This window comes from Rhinoraja longicauda, chromosome 9 (genome assembly GCF_053455715.1).
Source record: "Rhinoraja longicauda isolate Sanriku21f chromosome 9, sRhiLon1.1, whole genome shotgun sequence".
In the NCBI taxonomy this organism is placed as follows: Eukaryota; Metazoa; Chordata; class Chondrichthyes; order Rajiformes; family Arhynchobatidae; genus Rhinoraja; species Rhinoraja longicauda.
The window spans coordinates 15,185,677-15,201,920 of record NC_135961.1 but is presented as its reverse complement, the minus strand read 5'-3'; the positions used below and the strand labels follow the sequence as shown (position 1 = coordinate 15,201,920).

Genomic DNA, 16,244 nt, shown 5'->3' with positions numbered 1-16,244 from the left:
TTCTTGTAAGTTTTCTTAGTATACGAAATAGAAATAGATGCCCAACATATAACTGGGAAATTGGTAAAGCTTAACTTTTTTCATCAGGGTAAATTAAAGTTCTTAAAGTTGAAACTTTCAGGTCGTTGTAAAATTTTGGACTGTTTTTTTGGTTAAACTATTAACCCTCTTCAGTCCATTTTGTAAAATAAAGATTACTTTTTTTAAATTAGGAAAACGATTTGTGCCTTTTTATTTCTTCTGTGGTTCTGCAAAGTAATTTCAGAGATTCTCAATCTTGGCACATTTCTGTGCAGGTTGACTTGATGCTTCTGTTGTTGGTTCAATGAGGAGTGGCAAAGAGGTTGGGACATCATGAATTCTGTTTCAAACTGGCTTGCCAATCCACTGAAAATGCAATCAGTTGCAGATTTAACAGAGAAGCAATATGCTGTGGATGAAATACACAGCTGCAGATCAGGTCAAGTTGCTGCACCCATGAATAGCTCTGTAGAGTAAACAGCCAACTGACTTAAGAAGCTTCATGAACTTCATAGTCTTGATAATAGCATGAGTGCAAAATGACAACCATGTTCAGGCAGAAGGAGCATAAAATGATGCATCTATTTCCAGAAGTTTCCACCATTGCTGAAGCCATTCATCAACAAGCTCCATGTGATTCTGAGAAACAACTGAGTGCATTGAACACAGCAGAGGCAGTGGGCCCTGCCAAGTTTTAGTGCTGAAGAGCTGTGTTCCTGAACCAGTCATATGACTTGCGTTGCGGAGAGAATAAAAACATATTTTGCTTGCTGATCCTACATCTGTAAAGTTAGGGAAAGGATCTTTCATAAATTTATTGATGTTTGTCAGAGTTCCCCCTCCCATCATTCCCTACTTTTCCCTAAAAGTGAAATATTGGAAACCAAGATTGAGAAGGCTACATATTTATATACATTTATTTCAGGTAATTTCAGCATTCTCTGAAATTTGAGTTAATTTTTCTCCCATTTTTATTTTTCTGATTTTTATATATTTCTGCGAACAGCAAAATTGTAGAAAGAAAACATAAAATATCTTGGCTGTTGAGCCTTGATACAAGAATCATGGATAGAATCATTGACGTCTTAGTTTGCCTACTTTTGTCAGAATTGGAAGCACAGGCTCCAGTTAAGAATATTCAGTTGCTGTATGATTTCCTCATTTTCCCCAATAGAATGTCAATATATAATATATAGGTTCATCATGTTTAACCATTTGGACAATATAAAAGAAAATTGGGAAATGAAAATGAAAATAAGTAGCTATTGAACACTGTTCAATGAAAAGCATTGTCTTATGTATCAACATATCATCCACCAACATTTCCGTCACCTACAACGGGACCCCACCACTGGCCATATCTTCCCATCCCCTCCCCTCTCTGCGTTCCGCAGAGACCGTTCCCTCCGTAACTCCCTGGTCCACTCGTCCCTTCCTACCCAAACCGCCCCAACCCCGGGCACTTTCCCTTGCAACCGCACGAGATGCAACACCTGTCCCTTTACCTCCCCGCTCAACTCCATCAAAGGACCCAAACAGTCTTTCCAGGTGAGACAGAGGTTCACCTGCACCTCCTCCAACCTCATCTATTGCATCCGCTGCTCTAGATGTCAACTTATTTATATCGGCGAAACCAAGTGCAGGCTCGGCGATCGCTTCGCTGAACACCTGCGCTCGGTCCGCATTAACGCAACTGATCTCCCGGTGGCCCAGCACTTTAACTCCCCCTCCCATTCCCAGTCTCTGTCATGGGCCTCCTCCAGTGCCATAGTGAGGCCCGCCGGAAATTGGAGGAGCAGCACCTCATATTTCGCCTGGGCAGTTTGCAGCCCGGTGGTATGAACGTCGACTTCTCCAACTTCAGATAGCTCCTCTGTCCCTCCCTTCCCCTCCTCCTTCCCAGATCTCCCTCTATCTTCCTGTCTCCACCTATATCCTTCCTTTGTCCCACCCCCGACATCAGTCTGAAGAAGGGTCTCGACCCGAAACGTCACCCATTCCTTCTCTCCCGAGATGCTGCCTGACCTGCTGAGTTACTCCAGCATTTTGTGAATAAATCGTCTTATGTACTGAGATTGTGTTCAGTAGCCACACATGTCTTAACCCCACAGAGCTGCTGGTGGTGTTCATCTCTGCGTTTTGTTCATTTAAGTTTTTGGATATCCCACTTAGATTTGAATTTTGAGTGCAATCTATAATTTTTCATCAAAATCTTTTAGTGAAAGTTCATCACCATTTCATGCAATTTCTCCGTTTCCTCTTTACCCTACCTTTTTCTCCCTCCATTTCCCTTGCTCCAGTTCTTCCCCATTTTCCTTATCTCTGCTCCTTCCCACAGTTAGTGGGTCACTAATGATTTTTGTTTATTATCAGATGAAATTGATGAAGTTGTTGCAACGGCTGCCCACTAGTGTCGTTAGAAGATTACACAGAGAACGGTACAAAAAGCCAACCTGGTTAAATACCGTACCAGACAGCCACAAGCTGACAGATCAGGACATTACAGATTTTGTGGAAAGCATAAAACAACCTGTAGTGCTTGCTATGTTCAGTAAAATTGGCAGTCTGGAGGCTGCACAGGCTCTTCAAAACCTTGCTCTGATTTGTCCAGAGCTGGTCATCCCACCAGTGCTTGAAAAGTAAGTAATAAATCGCCCTTCCCCATGTTTAGGTGTTACAATTAGCTTTGTTAAAAACTTAACATTTGTGAAAGTCAATAACAAGGTACTACAGTGGGCAATTTTTGAAAATTCCAGTTGGACCACATCTTAAGCAGAATATATTCAAAATTTGTTAAACATTATTTGCTTTTGAAACAGCCAGGTTGCTATAGTCTTTTGACAAAAATGCTTTTCTCAAGTTTAAGTTTTTCTCAATTAAGAATAAGGGGTAGGCCATTTCGGACTGAGATGAGGAAAATCTTCACTCAGAGAGTTGTGAATCTGTGGAATTCTCTGCCACAGAAGGCAGTGGAGGTCAATTCACTGGATGTTTTCAAGAGAGAGATCTAGCTCTTAGGGCTAAAGGAATCAAGGGATATGGCAAAAAGGCAGGAACGGGGTACTAATTTTAAATGATTAGCCATGATCATATTGAATAACGGTGCTGGCTCGAAGAGCCAAATAGCCTACTGCACCTATTTTTCAATGTTTCTATTTCTATGTTGTATCTATCGAGATGTAAATGAATGCAGGAATTTTCAGTGAATTTTAAGCAGAAAATTGTGGGGAAAGCTGTTGTGAAAGTCAAAGGATAAATTATGGGAAATTTAGTATTGGTATAATTGTAAATTGTCCCTTGTGTGTGTAGATAGGGTTAATATGCGGGGATCGCTGGTCGCCGCGGACTTGGTGGGCCAAAGGGCTGTTTCCGTGCTGTACCTCTAACCTAAATTAAACTAAATTAAGCCCACTAATGAAGAGTCCAGTAATTACTTCATTCATTATGTTCCATTAAAGAAAAATATTTAAGTTTAGACCCATGTGTCCAACACTCGCTTTGGACAATTATATGCATGTGAGTTTTATGGAAGTCCAAACAAGCCACCAGTTACGTTGAGAAATTTTGCTTAAAGCTCTCAAAACAATGGAATGTGTCAATATTTAACACCCTTAGTTATATAGATCAACTTTGCTTCCTTGTGTTAGGCAATGTACTCACAGCATGCAAGTTTTATGGTATTTTTGGCATCCAATATTTAAATATATCATGCTCCTTTCATTTTTTTTCCTTTTTAGAACGTATCCTGCATTGCAAACATTGACAGAACCTCACCAGCTTACAGCGACGCTGAGCTGTGTGATCGGAGTTGCTCGCAGCCTGGTATCTGGAGGCAGATGTTTCCCAGAAGGCCCAACGCATATGCTGCCACTTTTAATGAGAGCACTACCTGGGGTGGACCCAAATGATTTCAGCAAGTGCATGGTATATTTGTGTTTTATTCACAGACTAGACCAAGTAGACCCGTTGGACCCAAACCTCTCCTGCATTGGTGCAGCACCCTCTCCTCCCTCCTCCCCTCTCCCTCCCCCTCCCCTCTCCCCCTCCCTCTCTCCCTTCCCCTTCCTTCCATTCCCTCCTCCCTCCATTCCCCCCTCCCCTCCCTCCTTGCCTCCCCTCCCTCCACCCCCTTCCCCTCCCCCTCCTCTCCCCTTCCCCTCCCCTCCCACTCCACCCCCCTCAACCCCCCTCAACCCCCCTTATCCCCCTCCCACCCTCCCTCTCCCCCTCCCCTCCCTTCCCCTCACCCTCTTTCCCTTCTCCCCTCCCACTCCATCCCCCTCAACTCCCCTTACCCCCCCCTCCCCCTTCCTCCATTCCCCCCTCCCTCCATCCCCCTCCCACCCTCTCTCCCTATGAGATAGATTTAAACTTTAAAATGTGAATAACTTAAAAAATATAACATCAATTTCAATGAAACTTCTTCCATTAGCACCAAAGGGACGACGGTGAGTAAGGTGGGCCTAAAATTGTCGCACTATTGTGTACCGTTTTGGCTGTAGTTCAGGAACAAACAAACAAACAAATGAGAGTTTTAGTATATAGATATGTAGAAAAGCAAATATAAAGTGAAATACTTTTAACAATGGGTTTACTTGAGTGATAAATCATTCTCATTTTTCTGCAACACTTTCTTTACAAAACTGCAAATTTAGTGATTGGTTCCAGACTTTCCAATGATAGAAGTATATGAATGGATACAGTAGATCTGATTAAACTTGAAATAATCAGTTGGTCAGAGTATTTATCTTTTTAACTGAACTTTAAATATCATGATTTTCCTGGAACAGCTCAGTTTAAAAAAGTTGGAACTCAGGTTTTAACAGGTTAAGAAACCATCTTGAGATAACGGATTCTGGGTTAATGATGTGTATTTGTGGACTTTGGATTTGTGGACAAACCTACCTCAGTGAGGTGAAAAGAACAATTCATTCCAGATTGCAATCCAGAACATTGCTGCAGATCCTAGCCCAACCTCCTTCAGCAGCTTCATCAACAACCTCCCTTTCCACCATAAGGTCCAAAGTGGGGATGTTCACTGCTGATTCAGAAGTGTTCAATTCAATTTGTGCTTCCTGAGCAAATGAAGCAGTGAACACAAACACAGTCTTAGAATAAAGGGGAGGCCATTTAAAACTGAGGTGAAAAAAAACTTTTTCACCCAGAGAGTTGTGAATTTGTGGAATTCTCTGCCACAAAGGGCAGTGGAAGTCAAATCACTGGATGAATTTAAGAGAGAGTTAGATAGAGCTCTATGGGCTAGTGGAATCAAGGGATATGGGGAGAAGGCAGGCACGGGTTATTGATTGGGGACGATCAGCCATGATCACAATGAATGGCGGTGCTGGCTCAAAGGGGCGAATGGCCTCCTCCTGCACCTATTTTCTATGTTTCTAGGATTGTTAGTAAAATTAAATGTGCTGATTGGGTTTTGATGAAATTCTAGGTAGCAGCATGTTTTGAGGCAAATGTATCAATGCAGGTTTAAAATAATCTTTGAAATTTGTTTATATTATGGCCTATGGCTCTTTGTCTGCATTCTCCAAAATGATTGTAAAATGTATGCCCAAAAGGATGTAGGACACTTAATAACTGCCTTTTCAGCCCTCTCAATCTTTTAGATTTTTAAGGAAATCAAGAATGGTATAAATATTGATACGGTTTGTGATTTATTTTTTTAAACCACACGTGTTTTCTTTTGTATAATACCTTATCTCCATGCAGATCACTTTCCAGTTTATAGCCACATTTTCTACTCTTGTGCCGTTGGTGGACTGTTCATCTGTTTTGCAAGAGAGAAATGATCTCACTGAGGTAGGTTTGTTTAATAAATTTAATCAGCAAGCTTTCTCCTCTCAAAAAACTTTAATAAAATCTCAAAAGTGGTCAAGCAAAATACAATGCTTCTAACATTTATGCAGTCAACAGAATCTTACAGCATACAAACTAGCCATAGTGTTTACACTGACTAGCCACTTAATCTTGTTCCTATGCCAGTTGGCATCTACCACAAAAAGTTTTACATTTATCTTTGATCAATTTTAATGTAGGAAAATGGGATTTAAGCCTACTTTTGTCTCCTTTCCTATGCGGTAAATTTTAAAGTCAGGAAAGTTTTGCCAGGAAGCCTTTTGCTTAAAGTTTATTTGGTGCCCCACACTATACACTCAACTATTCTGGCATGATCAATTTCCTTTTTTCTAGGATACTGTTATGAACCTGTAGTTCAGCAAAAATATGTAGTAGCAAATAGATAGAAATTTATCTGAGAGGTTGCGAGGCATAAAACCCCTTATTAGGATTATAATTTTCATTTAACTGCATTGACAAAAACCTTTGCACCTGTTGGATTTTGCTGAAGTAACATCAGTGTCCTATTCTGTTTTAGGTAGAAAAGCAACTTTGCTCAGCGACAGCAGAATTTGAAGATTTTGTTCTTCAGTTTATGGACAGGTATTTTTCAAAGTTTCATTTGATGACTAATTAAAAATGGAAGTTTCACAGACTACTGTTTAGAAACCATTTGCCATTGGTTGTGGAGAAATGTTAATGTACATGTATAAAAACCTATTTAGGAGTGAGATTAACTGCCTCAAGAGTCAATTTTGACAGGCAAGTCCAAGAACATCATTTATTCTATGATTCTGATCCCTTGGAAATTAACCTTTTATAATATTTAAATTATGTAAATTTTTAGATTTGGAATTTTGCTTGAGAAATCAGTGAATGGGAAAACATCTAAATTCCACTTTGCACTCAAATGAAAATTATGGATTACATTCTGATACATGTTGGTCCTTGACTATTTGCCTTATGGGTATTTTATATACACTTGCTCAGATAAGGAGTATCTCAATATTTCAGATGGAAGAGCACCACAACAGTATTTAATCTATGTGTTTTAGTAACTTTTTTTACAGTTTCATGATCACTCTATCTATACTTGCTTTTCCACATATTAATTGTGTGCAAATCCTGTTTTCTGAAAATTAAATATTATGACAGCCGATAAATGTTAGCATTTTCTATAGGCATCATTAACACTTTAGGCATTGCGATAACTTGGAGAGTCTGCTGATTATAAATCATTTTTTCTCAAATGTAATAAACTATTAATTGGATTTAATTTTTTTAATATGCTCATAAAGTAATATTTTCAAAGCATTTATCAAAATTTCTAAGTCTTTCAGTGCCTTTCAAATGAGAAAGCGGTGCTGTACTAAAATTAAAAGATTTAATCTCAAAACATTGGATTCAGCAGTTGAAAATTATGATAAATTAGATTGTTAGCATGCCTCCATTGCAAAGAAAAGCAAAAATCCTGAAAGGGCTGTATAATGGCCCATATTCTAGGTTGGATAAGGTTGGAGGCTTTGGAGGGCAGATAAAAGTGATAAAATCTGAAATGATGTGTGAGATCATGGTCCAAGGATAAGTAGGAGGAGGTTGAGTTGTCGCCTGGCCTCAGCCCGTGAGAGGTCAGCGCACCCAAAACATCACCCATTCCTTCTCTCCAGAGATGCTGCCTGTCCCGCTGAGTTACTCCAGCTTTTTGTGTCTATCTTCGGTTTAAACCAGCATCTGCAGTTTCTTCCTACACACTTTGGATTAAATGCCACCTATCATTCACATCGCCTCCACCTCCATCTGCTAACCTGCCTTTATCCGACCCCAACCCCCGCACTTGCCGTGTGTTCACCATCCCCCCTGACCTCCCCCTTTCGGATACCGAATGGTCTGTCCTCAGCAGAGGCCTCACCTTTGTTCCCCTCTGCCCCCACCTCAACAAGTTCCGGGTCCGCCATGATGTGGAGCTCTTCTTCCGTCGCCTCCGCCTCCGAGCCTTTTTCCATGGGAAGGAGTCCTCACCACCCAGTGATGACCCCTTCTCCTGTATCCAGCGGAACCCCTCCTCTTGGACTCTCCCGGTTGGCCATTTACCTTCACTAGACCTTTTCATATATGGCTGTGATTCACAATTGATTTGTTTCTGTGATTTGGCATATCCAAGGTTTCCTTTTTACTTACAAGTTCACTTGAGCTAAGTTTCGGTTTAACTATATTTCTCGTGTAGACGTTAGGAAGGGTATTTGCTTTCTTAAATGGAATGAGTGAATTGAATCTCTGCATATTTCAGTGCACTAAATTGTGGTTTCTTTTGATGTAGGTGTTTTGCACTGATTGAAATTAGCACACTGGAACAAACACGAGAAGAGACAGAAACTGAGAAGATGACTCATGTGGAAAGCTTGGTGGAACTGGGGCTCTCTTCAACTTTCAGTACTATTCTCACGCAGTGCTCCAAGGAGATTTTTCAGGTACATGGATTCATATCTTTGTGTTGATAATCTAGAAATTTACTCAAATTGCAAATAACTTTTTAAATAATTGTGAGTTTTAGTTGGTGCTCCCTGTTTTTTTTAACTGTTGATATGAAGTTGGGTATTTGCACCAGGAATTTAAAAAAATATTTGTTTAGAATAACATTACCAGCAAAAATTGCTTTGTAAAGTAGATTCCAGTTTTCAGAATATGCAAGTCAGATCACCTGTTTTAAATTTCTTGTAAGTTTTATGTATGCTGATTATAGAAAATAAGGATTCTATGCTTATCCTGCTCGAATTAAATTACTTTTCTGCTTTTAACATTGCCAGTATTATAATGTAATAAGTTGCAATTGCCAACTCAATGTGCTTTGTAATTAGCAGAACTGCAGGTGAACTGGCTTGAATATTAGTCATTGGTGTCCAGTTTCTTTCTTAATACTGGCAATGTTAATTTGGACATTTTTCTGCATGTCAGATTATTATTAAAATAGTTACAATATTTATAAATATTTGTTTTAATTAATTGAAAACGCAGAGTTGTGCATTCCATTCTGTGATGTTCAGAGCCGAAGTAACTTCTTTGGAAGTTCATGAGAATGAGTAAAATGAAACCTTTTTTTTAACAGTGTGTTTGAGGGTGGAGGTTGGGAAGAAAAGGTGAACAATTAAATTGAAACTTCTTTAGTAAAATAAATAACAATAGAACATAATTCTATTTATGTTCTATTGTTATTTATTTTACTAAAGAAGTTTCACGGTAGCGCAGCGGTAGAGTTGCTGCTTTACAGCGAATGCAGCGCCGGAGACTCAGGTTCGATCCTGACTACGGGTGCTGCACTGTAAGGAGTTTGTACGCTCTCCCCGTGACCTGCGTGGGTTTTCTCCGAGATCTTCGGTTTCCTCCCACACTCCAAAGACGTACAGGTATGTAGGTTAATTGGCTGGGTAAATGTAAAAATTGTCCCTAGTGGGTGTAGGATAGTGTTAATGTACGGGGATCGTTGGGCGGCACGGACTTGGTGGGCCGAAAAGGCCTGTTTCCGGCTGTATATATATGATATGATATGATATGATAATGATCTGCTTATCCATTATCCATATTTTTAGGTTGCTTTGGATAAGGTGTTTAATTTCGCTACAACAAACATTTTTGAAACTCGTGTGGCTGGCAGAATGGTAGCAGACATGTGCCGGGCAGCATCTAAGGTTTGAGTCATCTGGAATTAATATAATAGACCTATGGCTGAAAATGTGCGTTTTTTTAAATGTGTCATTTTTAAGTTATTGGTTGCATTTATTTCATTGTAAGATGCATTTAAAAATTAAAACTACCCAATGTTTTTTTAATAATTGGAATAGGATGTAATAGGACCAAGCATTTGCTGTCGGGGGTGATGAGTTGCGAATTTTATGTTCTATAAGTATCTGTTCAAGGCAACTTGATTTTTGTTGGTAAAATAATTAATTTAAAGGTAAAATAGATAACATCACAAATATGACTTTGAGAAACAATTTAGTATTCACAGTTGCAAACTAATACCAGATTCCAAGTCTGTTATTGCTTTTGCATTTTCAAATTAATACCTCATCCTGACTATTTATGTTTTAGAAACATAGAAACATAGAAAATAGGTGCAGGAGTAGGCCATTCGGCCCTTCGAGCCTGCACCACCATTCAATATGATCATGGCTGATCATCCAACTCAGTATCCCGTACCTGCCTTCTCTCCATACCCCCTGATCCCTTTCGCCACAAGGGCCACATCTAACTCCCTCTTAAATATAGCCAATGAACAGGCCTCAACTACCTTCTGTGGCAGAGAATTCCACAGATTCACCACTCTCTGTGTGGAAAAAAAACGTTCTCATCTCGGTCCTAAAAGACTTCCCCCTTATCCTTAAACTGTGACCCCTTGTTCTGGACTTCCCCAACATCGGGAACAATCTTCCTGCATCTGGCCTGTCCAACCCCTTAAGAATTTTGTAAGTTTCTATAAGATCCCCCCTCAATCTTCTAAATTCCAGCGAGTACAAGCCGAGTCTATCCAGTCTTTCTTCATATGAAAGTCCTGCCATCCCAGGAATCAATCTGGTGAACCTTCTCTGTACTCCCTCTATGGCAAGAATGTCTTTCCACAGATTAGGAGACCAAAACTGTACGCAATACTCCAGGTGCGGTCTCACCAATGCCCTGTACAACTGCAGCAGAACCTCCCTGCTCCTATACTCAAATCCCCTCGCTATGAATGCCAACATACCATTCGCTTTCTTCACTGCCTGCTGCACCTGCATGCCTACTTTCAATGACTATTAGATCTATTACTTAGATTGGTCCATTCTAAATGTTGTTATTCTCTGACCAGTTGCCCCTCAAAATCACCTTGCTGACCCCCACTCAGCCCTCCTATGCCTGACAGGATAACCTGTGGTTCTGCTCATTTTTTTCTGCATTTGTGGTGGTCCAGCATGATTCTGCTGTTAAATGCTACTGAAGAACAATCATAAGAATGCTTGTAGACCATTCGTCCAAAAGTCGGTTGCACTATTTTGGCTGTGGTGATGAATACCACATCTAAGTCACATCTGCTATCTTCTACAGGATGATATTAAATGGCCTTTTATGAGAGTTGTTGAAGACCATTTAGTCTATTGTAATTCGGCCAGAGAGTTGGTTGAACACCAAAATAGATTCTTTTTTAACATTTAGAATGATTCGGGGAACATTTGCTCATAGTTCCGTTATCTTAGTTTTCGCAAATATATATGCCACAGAACGGTTGGCATTATTAGAATAATAAGGTTGTATTTACAATACAATACAATGCAATATATCTTTATTGTCATTGTACAGGGGTACAACGAGATTGGGAATGCGACTTCCATTCGATGCAATAAATTAGTTAGCTAATCATCAGTAATTTAGACAGCCCAGAGAAACAAAATTAGAAACAGTTAAAACAGTATAAAGTGCAAACAGGTCTGTGCCGGGTCGCTGTGCGACGTGACCATCCGAAGGAGACAGTTCATGAGGGGGGCACTCAGCAGCGGTTCAGAGCAGCTATAGCTCTGGGGATGAAGCTGTTCCTAAGTCTGGAGGTGCAGGCGTAGAAGGCCTTGTAACCTCTTCCGGATGGTAGAAGTTCGAACAGACTATTGCAAGGGTGTGAGGAGTCTTTGTGAATGCTGGTGGCTTTCCTGAGGTATCGTGTATTGTAGATGCCCTCCAAGGCTGGAAGCTGTGTCCCGATAATCTTCTGAGCTCTGTAGACTACCCGCTGAAGAGCTCTCCTCTCCGCCTCCGTGCAGCTGAGATACCACACAGAGATGCCATGCATTAGGATGCTCTCTGTGGTGCAGCGGTAGAAGGTCGTCAGCAGTTGTTGGGGAAGACCAGTCTTTTTCAGTGTTCTTAGGAAAAACAGTCGTTGCTGTGCCTTCTTGACCAGCGCAGCGGTGTTAGTGGACCATGTGAGGTCCTCCGAAATGTGTGTGCCCAGAAACCTGAAGCTGGACACTCTCTCCACACTGTCCCCGTTGATAAAGATCGGGGTGTATTCCCCATTATGTGACCTCCTGAAGTTGATGATCAACTCCTTGGCCTTAGAGGTGTTTAGGGACAGGTTGTTATCTGAGCACCAGTCCGCCAGGTTCTACACCTTCGCTCTGTAGTGTGTTTCATCACCGTTGGTGATCAGCCCGTTCACCATTGTGTCGTCTGCAAACTTAACAATGGTGTTGGTGGCGAATGCAGGAACACAGTCGTGTGTGAAGAGGGAGTAGAGCATGGGGCTCAGAACACAGCCCTGTGGTGTGCCGGTACTCAGGGTGATAGTGGAGGACAGATGCGGGCCCAGTCTCACTGCCTGCGGTCGCTCCGTCAGGAAATTCAGGATCCAGTCACATAACGACGAGCTGAGGCCTAGCTGGTGGAGGTTGGTGTTGAGCTTGGTGGGGATGACCGTGTTGAAGGCAGAGCTATAGTCTATGAATAGCATCCTCACATACGTGCCCTGTCTCCCCAGATTGTATATGCGATTGAAAAAGCACTGCATATTTGTCATTGGTTTCCTATTTTTAAGTAAAAACATTTAATGTAGATATTTTCTAATTTTATTATTTTTGTGTTTTTTTAGTGTCGTCCAGCAACAGCTTTGAAGCGATTTGTGCCACATTGCTGCAATGTAATAACTCAACTAACCATCAGTAAGTAATATAGATTTAACATAAATTGATTACTGTGGTCACCTGATTTAATAGTAAGATTAAGCTTTTAATCTTATGTTCCAAAATTCATTGTGAATTGGTTTGAAAAATAACGCATCCTGGTATAAATTGCTTGACGCTTAGAGCAAATATGATTTAGTCTTGACTTAGATTGAGTTTGTGATCAATTCCTTTAATGCTCCATGATCCCTATATTTTATTTGATAATTCCTAATCTCTGGTCTTTCCCATGGAGCATCCAGAATAAAGTGGACATTATTGTCGCTATAAGCCTCTTATCTCCATAGAATTCCACTCTTGGTGGCCTGACCATATCTTTTGAGATTTCAGTTCAAACTGCGATGGCAGAACAAATCTGTGAATTATGGAATGAAAATATTTAAATGGCGGGCTCTGCATCAATGCTAAACTTGTTTAAATTAAATATATATATTTTGCCTTTGTTGCTTTTGATTGCTCCTTTTTCTCTCCATTTATATTTTTGTACTTGATTTTTTGTACTTTGATTTTGAAATATTTTCTTTTTACGTTTCAACATGTTTTCAGTGCCATTGTTGTCTGTCAGACTGATAACAGCATTGTGTTGATCTTTATCAATTTAGTTTTAAATGTAAAGGGCAGGGAATGGTTAATGGTAAAACTACAATGAAGTCTATTCTGGAAGACCACTGAGCTATTTGACCCAGTTTTCAGAATACACTGGTTTTGTATGTTACTTATGTTTTCTGTCTGCTTTTCGATACACTGTTTATTTTGAGGTGAGCCATCACGGATCAAATCTCAGGACAGTTTGCCAGAAAGCTGATTTTTTTTTTTAGTTGAAGATTGCATTGCATTGTCGAAGAATCCAGGTCAATCACAGATTTTTAAACAAATTCTTTATTGGTAGACTAATAAGAAGATAATTTATAATTAATTTGATGAATAAACCATCAGCTGTATTCTCCAAGAGGAAAACTAATAATTCAATGCAAGTACGTTAGGCTTCTTGTGAACATTAACTTTGCAAGATTTTGTTTGCTTCATTATATTGACAATTTGTGTCCAATCTGACAACATCACCAGCTCTGAAATCATAGTGGATAATCCTAGTTTCTAGGATGGTGAAGTCCGTTACTGTCATGTTTACATGTAAATATGATTGTCATATAATTACTGGGGGATTGGTTTGGCATTCTGGTTTTCTTTCTGAAAGATTGTGAAAATCACCATCAAAACTATGGGGAAATTACAAAACAGACATTTAAGATTTAACTAGATCAAGTGGACTCGTTGGGCCCAAACCTCTCCTGCATTGGTGCAGCACCCTCTCCTCACCCCCTCCCCCTCTCCCGCCTCCCCCCTCTCCCCTCCCCTCCCCCCTTCCCATCCCTCCCTCCTCCCCCTCCCACCACCACCCACTCCCTCTTTCCCTCCACCCTTCCCCCCCACTCAACCCCCCTTATCCCCCCTCCCTCCACCCCCCTCCCTCCCTAGGAGATAGATTTAAACTTTAAAATGTGAATAACTTTTAAAATATAACACCGATTTCAATTAAACTTCTTCTGTCGAGTTCGCGTCCCCGGTCACTTCCATTAGCACCAAAGGGACGACGGTGAGTAAGGTGGGCCTAAAATTGTTGCGCTATCGTGTACCGTTTTGGCTGTAGTTCAGGAACAAACAAACAAACGAGAGTTTTAGTATATAGATGGCTGTGGTTTAGGGAGAGTTTATTAAAGTAATAAGGTATCATGAAAGATGACCTCTGCAGTTAAATGAAATTTGGTAATTTCTGAAACGTATGTTGAAGATTAGAAAGCAAAGCCAAAGCCGGGTAACTGAAAATTATAGACTAATAAACTGTGATCCGATTTTATTTGGGTTAGTGGTGAGCTGGTTATTCATCCAAAATTTGAAGTTGAGAGTGAATGGTGATTTACTGATGACATCAAATTAGCTTATTTTTTGATATTTCAACATGCCTGTGAACTGTTCAAAAATAAGTTGCATGGTAGACAGAAATGAACTAGAGAGTAGTGGTGTGAAGCCTTGTTATTTTGGAAATAAAGTGGGAACTAAGTTATAAGTTGGGGGAGAAGAAAACTCAATTGTTAACTGGGTCATCCTCATCGCTGCCCATGGTCGGAAATTTGATCAGAAATTAACTGCAAATCTGCATGTTTGGGAAAGAGGATCGCAATATATTAAGATGTATCTGCATTATTTTTCTTTCTTTATAGATGATGATGTATTGCAGGAACAGGAGTTGGATAAGGAACTGCTTTGGAATCTCCAGCTGTTATCAGAGGTAATCTTAAGAAAGTTCAAAATAAATAATAATCAAGAAGGTGAAAAACTTGAAATTATTCTAACAGAATCGAATGCAGCATTTAAAATGTGTACATTTTGTATGGTTTTGTTTTTTCGTCTTTGGTTTAATCAGTGGTGTCAATAGATGCAAAATGACTTTTTCAGTGCATTCTTCTGTGTAACTCATTTTCAGTTTTTGATTGTGAAAAATATCTCTTCATATGTTCGTCAGATGTTTTATTGTGCCAAGATCACGTCAAGGTTTGATATCTGCTTAAACAAAATGGAAAGAAGCATTTATTTCCATAGCATAAATTTAGCTGAATGGATTTCAGTTGCAACAAATGGTGTTTGAAAGATGCTACAGGTAGTAATTCAAAGTCAGCAAAGTTTAATGCAACACTTAAATTTATTTTTGTAGGTCACACGTGTAGATGGTGATAAGCTGCTGCTGTACAAGGATCAAGTTGTAAGCATTCTGCAACGGACACTGCACTTGAAGTGTAAGCAAGGATATACTCTGGCTGGAAATTTATTACATCATCTCCTTCGGTCAACAACATTAATCTATCCAACAGAGTACTGCAGTGTCCCAGGTGGTTTTGATAAACCATTCACAGAATACTTTCCCATTAAGGTATATTGTTTGTTAATAAATATAATAAGATGTGACTTTTTATTTTGCTCCAGCAAAGCAACTAAAGCATTTTTCGTAATCAAACGTGTAATGCAACTGAAAATTATTATTGTTATGCAGCTTTATTTAAATTATGCACTATTTTTGTTCTTCTGTCCTCTCTTGACCCAAAATATGACTGTAGGATTGGGGAAAGCCAGGAGATCTATGGAAGTTAGGGATTCAGTGGCATGTACCTTCTGAAAAAGAGATAACGTTTGCTTACTACTTGTTGGATAACTTTCTTCAACCTGAGCTCTCCAGACTCCAACGATGTGCTGATGGAGAAATAGAAATGCCAAGGTTTGTTATGATGTTAATAAAAATGATATTGTTTTGAGAGTAACTAGAGGTATGGTTAAACGTATGAAAAGAAAGACTCTCATTTAATTGGCTTTTTTGTTACTTAAAAGACTTTGGACAGGTACGGATAAGAAAGGGTAGAGAGATATGGGCCAAACACGCATAACTGAGACTAAGTTCGATGGGGCATCTCGGTCGGTATGGATGAGTTGGGCCAAAGGACCTGTTTCCATGCTGTATAACTATTATTCTTATCCTAACAGTTTAATAATTGTGTACAGGATAAATATTTTCTATCAGGACATAACTCTCAGGTATTGTTTGGATTTTCCAATTAAGATCTAATAGTTTTAGTTGGCTTCATAAAGTTGTACATGTGGATAAAGCTGTGCGAGTGTACTTGT

General features: G+C 39.8%; 1 protein-coding gene across 6 annotated transcripts in view; it reads left to right on the top strand.

Annotated features, from left to right (window-relative positions):
• The window catches only part of LOC144596489 (proteasome activator complex subunit 4-like), a 126,877-nt gene that overhangs the window by 50,289 nt on the left and 60,344 nt on the right, over positions 1–16,244 (top strand). For all 6 annotated transcript variants that reach the window (XM_078404829.1, XM_078404828.1, XM_078404826.1 and 3 more), the window contains 10 exons: positions 2,395–2,660; positions 3,759–3,945; positions 5,746–5,839; positions 6,414–6,474; positions 8,189–8,339; positions 9,456–9,554; positions 12,482–12,551; positions 14,792–14,859; positions 15,283–15,498; positions 15,683–15,840. In XM_078404829.1, coding sequence (XP_078260955.1) covers positions 2,395–2,660; positions 3,759–3,945; positions 5,746–5,839; positions 6,414–6,474; positions 8,189–8,339; positions 9,456–9,554; positions 12,482–12,551; positions 14,792–14,859; positions 15,283–15,498; positions 15,683–15,840 — 1,370 coding nt within the window. The remainder of the gene's footprint in view (positions 1–2,394; positions 2,661–3,758; positions 3,946–5,745; positions 5,840–6,413; positions 6,475–8,188; positions 8,340–9,455; positions 9,555–12,481; positions 12,552–14,791; positions 14,860–15,282; positions 15,499–15,682; positions 15,841–16,244) is intronic.